The 10,928-nt window shown below is 49.4% G+C and overlaps 2 protein-coding genes across 2 annotated transcripts; both read right to left on the bottom strand.

Moving 5' to 3' along the window:
- Positions 1 to 4,614: 4,614 nt before the first annotated feature.
- Positions 4,615 to 7,212, bottom strand: LOC139050206 (uncharacterized). The gene is made up of 3 exons (XM_070526410.1): positions 7,120 to 7,212; positions 5,812 to 6,705; positions 4,615 to 4,782 (listed from the first exon to the last, which is right to left on the bottom strand). Exons 1-3 carry the CDS (start codon positions 7,210 to 7,212, stop codon positions 4,615 to 4,617), a joined length of 1,155 nt encoding a protein of 384 aa, XP_070382511.1.
- Positions 7,213 to 8,330: 1,118 nt separating this feature from the next.
- Positions 8,331 to 9,749, bottom strand: LOC139050205 (uncharacterized). The gene is made up of 2 exons (XM_070526409.1): positions 9,110 to 9,749; positions 8,331 to 8,977 (listed from the first exon to the last, which is right to left on the bottom strand). Exons 1-2 carry the CDS (start codon positions 9,747 to 9,749, stop codon positions 8,331 to 8,333), a joined length of 1,287 nt encoding a protein of 428 aa, XP_070382510.1.
- Positions 9,750 to 10,928: the final 1,179 nt, after the last annotated feature.

The raw sequence follows: 10,928 nt of genomic DNA, 5'->3' as shown, positions 1-10,928 counted from the left end.
GCTTGTTGCGAACTGCTACAATGACGTGTCTTCTAGCAGTCCGGGCGGCGTCCGTGTATTGCACTTCTTGATTATTCCCAAAGCTTTTGATAAGTTGCTTGGCTCGGGCTTGTCATCGGCCTTTGTGGAATTCGAGATTCATGTTCTTTGGTATCGGTGTGGCTTGTATTTGCTTCCTGATGTGGCCTGGTATCTGGTGGATTTGGTCAGTGCAATATTGTGGTTTCACGGAATACCTTAGTTCAGTCAGTAGTTGTTGTCCGGCTTGTGTGAGACACAGGCGCTCGGTCTGATTTATCATAACCACTGCCTTGAGCTCTTCAAGGGTGTTGTAAACTCCTGTGTCGTGTAGTCTTTCATTTCCGGTGTTCACCGGTAATCCTAGCGCCACCTTGTACGCGCACCGTATGATCTGGTCCCCCATCTTGATTTCTGTGCGATTTAAGTTTTGATAGGGAAGAGCATATGTTATCCGGCTGATGACAAAAGCTTGAACGAGTCGTATCGTTTCGTTTTCGTATGGGCCTCTCCCTTTGTGATTCGTCCTATTAGTCTTGCTATTTGCTTCGTTGTCGCTTTCAGGGTCGCGATAGTGTGATCCGCTCGCCTGTTGCTTTGGATGCAGAGGCCCAACACACGAAGCTTGGTCTTTTCTGGAAGCATTCGGTTCTCTAGTTGGAGGTGTAGGTTTGGCCTGTTACGGTAGTTTCGTCCATGGACTCTGACCCATTCCGACTTTTCTGGAGCACAGGCCATGCCGTGTTCTGCCACGAAGTTTTGAACGGTGTTGATGGCTTCTTGTAGGGTGCTTTCTTTGTGGCCTAACGATCCCTTGTGCATCCATAAGGTGATATCATCCGCATAGAGCACGAATTTGAGATCTTGGATTTGATGCAACCTTCTTGCCAAATTGTTCATGCCAACGTTAAACAATAATGGTGAGAGTATAGCTCCCTGTGGAGTTCCTTTGCGGGAGAGATTGAGCTTGGGTGATCGCATATCTTCTAAACCTATCGTGGCAGTCCTACCAGTAAAGAAGGATTTGACGTAGTCAAAAATTCTCTTTCCGCATCCCATTTCTTCAAGTTCCACCATGATGAGCTTATGGGACATAGTGTCGAATGCGCTCTTTAAGTCCAACGCCACCGCTATGTTTACTTCACCAGTCGCCACGTTGTTTATTACTTCGTCTCTTAATTACTTCGTCTCTTAGCCTAAGGAAAACATCCTGTGTTGACAGATGCTTTGCGGAAACCATACATGTACACCGATAGGAGGTTGTGACTTTCGATATAATCAGTTAATCTGGTGAGTATCACTTTTTCAAACAGCTTCCCGAGACATGACGTTAGTGAGATTGGTCTCAAGTTCTGAATAGTTTTCTGTTTTCCCGGTTTAGGGATTAGGACTATGGTGGCTTCCTTCCACTGCTGTGGAATGGTACCAGTTTCCCATATGCCCTTGTTGAAGTAGTCGACTAGTCGTCCGAGTTGCTCATTGCTTGGGTTGCGCAGCATTGCATTGTTCATGCCGTCCGCTCCGGGTGCTGTGTTTCGTGTGATGTCCTGCGCCGCTGCATACGATTCGGCAACCGTAACGGGCTCATCTAGAGGTTTGTTTGTCGGCCCTTTGTAGCTGAGAGATTCGACACTATCGCCCCCTGTTTTAATGTATTTCTCCCTGAGCGATTGGATCAGTTTATCGGTGTCACCCTTGTATTTACCTACTAGGGTGCGTATCGTTCTCGCTGTTGCCGTCCTTGTAGAGTCCGGGTCTATCATGCTACGAAAGATAGCCCATGTCTTAGCGGTGGATAACGTCCCTCTCAGTGAATCGCAAAATTGGAGCCAATTTTCCGCTTGCAGCTCTCTGGCATACTCATTTGCTTGTTCTGTTAGCGTTGCTATTCTTGCCCTAAGTTTTGTGTTGAGTCTTTGAGTTTTCCAGTGCCTGGTTAAGCTGCGCCGGCCCTCCCACAGGTGCAGCAGATGTGGGTCTACTGCAGGTGTTTTCGCGTTAATGGATATGTTTCGTGTTGTGGCTTCGTGCGCGACTTTGAGTTCCTTTGCCCAGTCTTCAGCTGTGTTGGGGGGTGTTGTGGACATTGGATATTTCCTGTATGCCGTCCAGTTTGTGATTCTGGCCTGCTTTGGTGGAAGTTTGAGCCGGGGTGTGGTCATTGAATAGCTAATAATATAATGGTCACTTCCCAGATTTTCGTCTAAATTTCTCCATTGCCCATCCGCTATGTTTAGCGTGAAGGTTAGGTCGGGGTAGGTGTCCCCGCACACGCTATTTCCTAATCTAGTGGGTGTTAGTGGGAGAGTTACTAGTTCTAGATCATATTTGTCTGTAATTTCTACCAGGCTTCTGCCTTTGGGGGTATCTCGTCGGTATCCCCAATGGGTGTGGAGAGCGTTGAAGTCGCCTAGGAGTACAAATTTGTCTTTTCCTCCCAGGTGGCCTAATGCGTATTTTATAATTGCCGCAAAGTCCGGTCGACGTTCTTTGGGAGGGCTGTATACGGTGCAAATAAAGGTCTTTGCTCTCCTTTTGTTCGATGTGTGTATTTCAATGATTTGGTGCTCGGTTGCGCATTGAGCGACATAGTGTGAGCTCACCGCTATTCCTTTATGCACTTATGTAGCGACCCGCGGGTACTGCTGATTCGTAACTGTGTAGTAATCCCTTAGCTTGACTGTACCCTTTCCTACTTCTTGGAGGCATATAATATCAGGTTTGCTGATGGCCGAATCGATGAAAGTCTGTAGCGCTGCCGCTCTTCTTTGGAAAGAGCGGCAGTTCCAATGCCATATCTCAGCGGTGTCTACGATTCCGGGCGTTTTACTGGCCATTGTTGATCACGCTTTCGACGTCCGTCGAGTCCGAGATTATGCCTTTCTTGGCTTTTCTAGCCGACGGTGCGCTGGGGTTGCTATTCGCTCTTTTACGCAGTGGTCTTTGTCGGGCTAGCATTTCTTCCACGTATCCTTTAAGTCCCTGTAAATCAGCGTATGGTTGTTCTTGGAAGTTTTGGATGCTTTGCATCTGTTGCACTAGGAGTTGTAGTGTTTTGTCCGTAGTGGGTGTCGCTTTCGTGTGTTCTTGTTGTGCCACATGTGTGGGTTTTGCTTGTTCCGCCTTAGCTGTGAGTTGGCTTTTAAGTGCGGCGATCTCCAGCCTAAGTTCTTCTAAGCTTCGCTTGAGTTGCCTATTTTCTAATACAATTTTTTGGTATTCTGGGTTTGATGTTATGGGAGCCGTGGTACGAACCATCCCCACCCAGCTCACCTTGTTGTCGGTGGGTTCCTTCTTCCTTGTTGGAGTGGGAGATCTTTGCCTGGACCCTGTAAGAATGGGCTGGCGGTGGGAAGTGGGGTGGTCTGAAGAGTCAGAGTCCTTATGTCGCCTTCGTCGCTCTCTTGATCGGGATCGCTGTTGTCGTGGCGACACCGCTGGTAGGTCTTCTTGTCGCTTTAATGGTGGCCATCCGTCGTCGTCCGTTTCATCCGTGTCGTACCACCGTGGCCTTGGTACAGACTCCTTGATCGGAGTTTTGAATAGTCTGGAGGAAGGCTTCCTATGCGTTTTGTTGTTCTGCCGTGGCTGTTTGTACCGTTTCTTGCAGTCCTTCGAACCGGCAAGATGCTCCTCTCCACAAGTGGAGCAGGTTGGTTTACATTCGTGCTCTGGCTCTGGCTCCTTAGTGCCACATTTGCTGCATACTGAGGTGTGCGGTTGAGGGCACACGTCCGTCCTGGGGCCTGTTTCCATGCAGGCGTTGCAGAATTGTACGGTGTTCTTGAATGGGTAACAGGGCATTTGTCCTCCCATGTAGTAGACAAAGCGTGGTACCATGGGGCCATAGAAAGTAATGACCGCTGTCTCTGTTTCCCCAAGCATGCGCGCTCGTAGTATCTCCACTCCTCGCGTTCTGATGCGCAGGTTGGCTTGGGGTGTTTCCGGACTCGTGTGCGGTGCCAATCCGTGCACTACACCTTTCTTTGTGTCTTCTCCGGCCGTCACGTAAGCGTTCACTGCGTGTTGTTTGCCGTTGATAACGAGCGTCGTTATCTTCCTCACTATATCTGCTACCTCTTGTTTGGGGGTAGATATGATAAAATGTTTGATCCTGGCTTTAGCCGTAAAAGGAAGTGTTCCCCTCTCACCTTCCTTTGTGTGGCCATGATGACCGCTTCGGAAATCTGCGGAGCCGTCAAGTCTTTAATTGGTAGCCCTTGATGTGGTCGGACTATTATTTTGAAGTCTTCCTTTGGTAACGGAGGTAGTCTGTTTACTCGTGGCTTTTTCTTCATCGGCGGCTTCTTGGCTGGTCCGAGGTGCTGACTCGACGAGTCGTGGGCACCCCCTGCTCCCATCGTTTTTCTTCCAACTCTAGCGAGAGCCTTCTTCTGGCGAACAGTTAACACCATTTGCCAGTCTCCTTTGTCCTCCTCCTGCCCGACGCGTGTGACGGGCATATCGGTGTCTTGTAGGATGATACTATCCTCTTCGACGGTGTCTTGGTACTCCATTTGTTCCCGGTCCAGGTCCGAGAACGTCGCTCGTACTTTTAGTGGTTCGTGCGAGCTTGGAGCTTCAATATTGTTTGGTTTAGGCGTGCTCGTCGTAGCGTTCGTCGCCCCCGTGGGCGTCGCAGCTCCGGACGCAGCCGGCGTCGCCATCTGTTGCGGCAGCGCGCACGGCGTCTCCCGCGCAGCAGCCGCCGCCGCCGTAGTCGGCGTAAGTGTTAGCAATCCGCACACGTGTGGCGGGCACGTCCTGGCCCGTATTTACGAAAATACGAAGGGCTCACCGCTAACACTGGTGTGTGCAGAGTCCTTAGATGTTCCCGAATCACGTATTCCACACGAAATTCAGCACATCGTAGGAAAAACTGGTCAAAAGATAGAAAATCACGGAGCTCCATGCAGAGTCAACCACTCCGCTCGGTTCCACCTCGGCGTCTCCATGGCCTTGTATTGTAAGCTCCTGATCAGTTGTATCGTTGAAAAACATCCCACCGGACTTAGCTGCACTAAAACTGAAACCTAAGCTGTCTCCTTCGTCCCCACACTAATTAATCAGAGTTTGCAAATCTTCCTGGTTATCTGCTAACTGTACAATATCGTCCGCATACATTAAACCCGGTAGTCGTTGCTCAACAACCTTTTCGCCTAATCTGTACGACAGATATTATACCCTAGATTGCTTCGTTGTAACCCTCTTCCCATGCTTATCATATAATGCATGAAAAGCAGCGGTGATAGAGGACAACCTTGCCTTAATCTTTTGTGAACCTCGACAGTGGTCGGACTCTTAATTCCTTCCCATGTTATTTCAACATTATTTTCTCGAAATAATTCCTGTAGAAAATCAATTACCTCATTACCGATACCTCATACCTTCAGCTTTTAATATGTTCCACAGGAGTTCCCTGTTCACATTGTCGTATGCACCACTTATGTCCAGGAGCGCTAAATGCAGATGTCTATTTTCCGCCTTAGCTATTTCTATGCACTGGGTAAGCACGAACAGGCTATCATCTAAGCGCCTACAACTTCTGAACCCGTTCTGAAGTTCTCCGAGTATTCTATTACTTTCTACCCATGACTGCATGTGTATTAGTCGAGGTGGCCAGCGACCAAATGCTCTTTATTGCTGAACGTACAGTGCTTTTATAGCCGCAAGGGGTGTGGCAACCAAGGCGCATATCTAATCTAGGCGAGCACGATGAATCGCCGCACCATGCCTGGCACGTGCGTCATTCCCGATACATCTGCCCTCCTGTGGAGAATAGATGCCAAGTACTTGGTTGAAATTGCGGTCGTACCGCAGGCGCTGCGGTGGTCTCCTATCTCTGGTAGATCGGCGCAATGTAAGAGCCTGCGGAGCCGTTGAGCTCACAGTCGGTCCAGTCGTAGTCACGGGCGGCGGCGCCTGCGGAATGTTCTCGGAGCTCACAGGCGAGTCTCCAGTTGCAGCAGGTGCCGTGGGTTGCAGTGCTTCACACGCTCGTTCGCTCTCCCGGTCCTCACATTCGAGGGCTTCTTGCTGGAACAGCTCACCAGTTGGAAGCAGATGCTGTCGGTTGCGACGTAGCACTCTGTTGTCCTCGGTAACTACTCGATAAGACCTCGGTGCAACTGCTTCGGTAACTTGAGCTCGGCGATTCCATGTCTTTTCCTGTACTCTCACGACATCGCCGGTATTGAGAGGTGGTAACGTTCTCCCCCGAGTGTCTGCCTGGGCTCGCTTGAATACTGGTATGCTTGGCTGCTGCCTGAAGTCTGGGAGTAGAGTGCGAAGCCTCCTGCCCTGCAAGAGTTCACCAGGGGAGCGGCCATATTCGAGCGGAGTGGATCTGTAGTTGAGCAACCCGAGCCAGAAGTCTTGTTTTGTTTCTTCCGTTTTCTTTAGGATTCTTTTCACAATCTGAACCCCCTTCTCAGCGAGTCCATTCGATCGCGGGAACTCGGGGCTTGACGTGACGTGGCTGAAGTCGTACCTGGATGCAAAGAGAGCAAATTCATAAGACGAAAACTGCGGCCCATTGTCCGTGCGGACTTCCATTGGAATGCCGTATCTTGAAAAGATGGCGCTCAACTTCTCAATTACGGCACTGGATGTTGTACGAGTCAGCTTCTCCACTTCCGGGAAGTTCGAATGGGCATCAAAAACCGACAGGTACGAGCTGCCTCCGTACTGAAAAATGTCAACGCCCACGCGGTACCATGCATGAGCCGGTGTAGGTCTGATCATAAAAGGCTCACTTTGCTGTTTGTACGTATATTTGCGGCAAACTGCACAACTCTGCAACAGGTTTTTGATATCAGAGTTCAGGCCCGGCCAGAACACTAGGCCCCTGGCTCTTGCTTGGCACTTGTTCAAGCCCATGTGTCCCTCATGAATACGTTCGAGAACTTCCTTTCGCATTGACATCGGGACTACAACTTTGCTGCCTTTAAATACAATTCCTTTAATCAATGAGAGCTCGGACGCGAATGGCTTCATTATTCCCACAATGTCACCGTGGCCATTAATGTAGCGCATCACTGACTGCAAGTCCTGATCATTCGCCGTTGCTTTGGCCAGACGGGCCAGTTTTCTAGCGCTTACCAAGGTTGACATGACTGCAACCGCGTGGACCTCCACATCTTCCGTGTCGTTGGAGTAGTCCTTAGTCGCTGTCCCTGGAGCCCTTGATAGCATGTCTGCGAGAAAGAATTTCTTTCCTGGTACATACAGCAGTTCAAAATCATAAGCCATTAGCCTCAAGAAAAAACGTTGAAGCCTGGGTGGCATATCACTGATTCCTTTCGCTGCAACACCAAGCAGTGGACGGTGGTCAGTCTCGATAACAGTTTTACGTCCGTATACGAAGTGATGAAATTTTTCACAGCCGAACGTTATCCCCAATGCTTCCTTTTCAATCTGCGAGTACCTCTGCTCCGAGTTGGCCATTACACGCAATGCATAAGCGTCTGGCCGCCAGTTTTCACCGTGGCGCTGTAAAAGTGCAGCCCCCAAACCATTCTTTGATGCATCTGCCACGATTTTAGTTTCTCTGGCTGGGTTGAAAATAGCTAGGAGAGGCGCACTGCTAAGCATGTCGCAGATCATCCTCCACTCACTAGCGTGGTTTTCGGTCCACTCAAAGACAGAGTCCTTTTTGATGAGGCTGCGAAGAAGCGTAGTACGTTCTGCGAGATTAGGCAAGTACTTGCTGAAATAATTTTCTACTCCTAGCATTCTGTGGACAGCGGCTTTATCCGTTAGGCATGGAGTCTCCCTTAACGACTGCGTCAACGCTGGGTTAGGCTTTATTCCATCGTGGCTAATGACGTCACCCAAGAATTTGATTTCAGTCACTCCAACCTTGCACTTTTCAGCGTTGAAAGTTAAGCCTGCTTTTTCTGCCACTTGCAGCACTTTCCGCAGGCGCGCATCGTGTTCTTCCTTAGACAAGCCCCATATTAGAATATCATCAATGTACACTCTCACACCTTGACAGCCGTCAAATATTTCGCTCAGGATTTTCTGGAAAACTTCCGGGGCTGATGAGATTCCGAACGGGAGCCTCAAAAACCGGTAACGCCTGAACGGAGTACCGAACGTGCGTATAGTTGCTGTGGAGTCATCCAAAGGAACCTGATGAAAACCCGCCCTTGCATCGAGGAGCGTGAAGTACTTAGCGCCGGCGAGCTCAGCTTCTGTATCCTCGCGTCTTGGCATCTGATAATGCTCTCGCTGTATCCACTCGTTGATACTTCTAGGGTCCATGCAAACCCGTATTTTCGCGTCTTTCTTCCGCACGATAAACAAAGGGCTCACCAGTCTGTCGGTTTCTGGACCCTCTCAATGATGCCACTTCGCTGCATGCGCTCCAGCTCCTCCCTTTCCCTCAGCGCCAAGGGCACCCGCCGAGCTGGCTGGACAACTGGCGTCGCATCCTTGCGTAGGACCATTTTATACTGGCGACTCACGCAGCCTGTTCCCTGAAAAAGCTGGCGGAATTCGGTTAGAACGTCCTCACTGCCGCCCGCTGTGTTGCTTCCTTCTTTTACAGCATCCACTGCACGTGACACCAGACCAAGCGACTCGCATGCTAGTAGTCCCAGTATAGCTTGGTTGCCCTTTTTGACGACATAGAAGTTGACGTCCTTCGACCGGCCGTTCACGGTCACTGGTAGCCTTGCCATACCGAAATGTCGAATGACACCACCGCTGTATGATCGAAGCACCGAAGAGCTCGGTTTCAAATCTGCTGCCGTCTTGCATCGTCGGTAGATAGAGTAGGGCAGCAAGTTGGCCTGAGATCCCGTGTCCACTTTGAAGTTAACCATCTGGTCAGCCACTTTCACATGTACTACCCAGTCCGCTCTCGCGTCGATGCTCGAGACTGTCACATCGAGAATGTCGAAGCTGTCTTGCTCCTCGCCAACTTCTCGGATTTGCTGGCCCTTCTTGCAGCAAGCTGCGAAATGGTTAACACCTTGGCATATGAAACACGTTTTGCCGAACGCAGGGCATCTGCCGGGTATGGCGTGTAAACGATTGCATCTGGCGCATTTCCGAGATTGCTGCTTGTCTTGCATCACTTGCTTACCGGGCTGTGCCGACGGTTCTTTTTGCACCGCATGCTCCGCTTTGCGAACCTGCCCAGACCGCTTCATGACCAGCGCCACGTGCTTATCGGGTTGCGCCCAGGCATTGTTTTGCAGCAATGCTGCTTCCTCCGCTTTGAAAATCTGCTCAGCCTTGGCAAGTGTCAAGTCTTTTTCTTTGAGGAGCTTTTCACGCAGTCGTGGGCTACTGGTGCCAAACACTATTTGGTCGCGGATTAAGGAATCAGCTATTCCCGAAAAATTGCAGCTTCTTGCTTGTTTTCTGAGGTCCCGCAAGAAATGCTCGAATGCCTCCCCTTCGCCTTGCACTCTGGATCGGAATATGTACCGCTCATAGACTTCATTCTGTTGTTCTTGGCAGTACTCCTTGAATTTCTCAACAACGGCAGCATAATCTTGCTTGTTCTCGCCCCCGAGACAAAGGAAGTTGCTAAATACCTCCAATGCGTCGTCTCCGGCAGTGCTGAGCAGCAGTGCTGTTTTGGCGGCCGTGGTTCGGGGCTCTTTTGGCGATTCCGTTGCTTCCAGAAAAAGCTCGAATTTCTGGCGGAACAATTCCCAGTTCTTGGTGATATTCCCAGGCAACAGTAGTGGTTCAGGAAGCTTCAGCAGTTGCTCCATCGTGTTTCCATCGACGTGAGCTATCCCACTTCTGACAACATGTATCAGTCGAGGTGGCCAGCGACCAAATGCTCTTTATTGCTGAACGTACAGTGCTTTTATGGCCGCAAGGGGTGTGGCAACCAAGGCGCATATCTAATCTAGGCGAGAACGATGAATCGCCGCACCAGGCATGGCACGTGCGTGCGTCATTCCCGATACAGACTGCATTTTTAATTTCACCGCCTGCATCGCCATGCAGCCTATATATAACTGATGTTATCGTAATTGGTCGGAAGGATTTTATGTTCTTTTCACCTTTCCCTTTATAAATCAAATTCATTTTACTCTGTTTCCAGCTGCGCGGAATTCGCTTATTTGTCATGACTGCCTCCAATGCTTTTATCAGTGTTTCTTTGCTTCTTGGGCCAAGTTCATTAATTAACTTGATTGGAATTTCGTCTATCCCTGCAGACGTGCATTTTGGAAAATTTGCTTCCGCCTTTTCCCAGTTAAGATTGGTCAGTTCTACGCTGTTTTCTATTATGCTATTCTGTGTTGCTCCGTCACTTGGGGCGATAACCCTATCGTCTTTCCTAAATGACTCTGCTATAACTGAACCAATGTAGTTCACAGCGTCATCTCCATCTGAACAATTTCCTTCGGCATCGTGAATCTGTTCCTTTTTTCTGTGATTAGCTTTACCCAGTCAGCTTATATGGTTCCAGAATTTTCTAGACCCCCCTTTAGTTGCATCGCGAACTTCAGCCAGCCAGCGATCAGAGGACTTCTTTATTTTAGCCTGGACGAGGACCTGCACTTGTTGTTTCCTTTGTCGATAATATTCCCATTTTTGGCCTATTTCCTCTTCAGATAACTGCGCCCTCTTTGCTTCTCTGTGTTCCCGAGATGCCCACCGTCGTTGTTTGATGGCCTCTCTAATTTCCTTATTCCACCAACTTCGTGACTTCCCCTTTCCTCTCCAGCGGTTTACTCCTTTTACTTCTTTTATTTTTGTTCTAATGAGTAGTTCAAACTGATTATAATCCCACCTTTCCATGGGATGTTTCTTTATTGCTTCCTCTATGCCAGCCGCTATTTGCGCGTCATTTAATTTTGCGTACTCTTTTTGGCTTCCCTGCATCTCTTTTGAGTAGGGCTCCCAACTGTAGACTAATACGTTTATGATCACTTCCGAGG

The sequence above is a fragment of the Dermacentor albipictus genome, chromosome 9 (assembly GCF_038994185.2).
Source record: "Dermacentor albipictus isolate Rhodes 1998 colony chromosome 9, USDA_Dalb.pri_finalv2, whole genome shotgun sequence".
Classification (NCBI taxonomy): domain Eukaryota; kingdom Metazoa; phylum Arthropoda; class Arachnida; order Ixodida; family Ixodidae; genus Dermacentor; species Dermacentor albipictus.
Note: the sequence above shows the minus strand (reverse complement) of the source record. Positions and strands in the feature narration are given on the sequence as shown.

Excerpts from the sequence above, each read along its gene's own strand:
- LOC139050206 (XM_070526410.1), bottom strand. The coding sequence starts at position 7,212 with ATGCTATCAAGGGCTCCAGGGACAGCGACTAAGGACTACTCCAACGAC. Across the intron at positions 6,706-7,119 it reads TTGCAGTCATGTCAACCTTG|TACGGAGGCAGCTCGTACCT; the intron begins GTAAGCGCTAGA and ends GACATTTTTCAG. Across the intron at positions 4,783-5,811 it reads ACGACCGCAATTTCAACCAA|GACGTGCCCGCCACACGTGT; the intron begins GTACTTGGCATC and ends AATACGGGCCAG.
- LOC139050205 (XM_070526409.1), bottom strand. The coding sequence starts at position 9,749 with ATGGAGCAACTGCTGAAGCTTCCTGAACCACTACTGTTGCCTGGGAAT. Across the intron at positions 8,978-9,109 it reads AGAACCGTCGGCACAGCCCG|CTTGCTGCAAGAAGGGCCAG; the intron begins GTAAGCAAGTGA and ends ACCATTTCGCAG.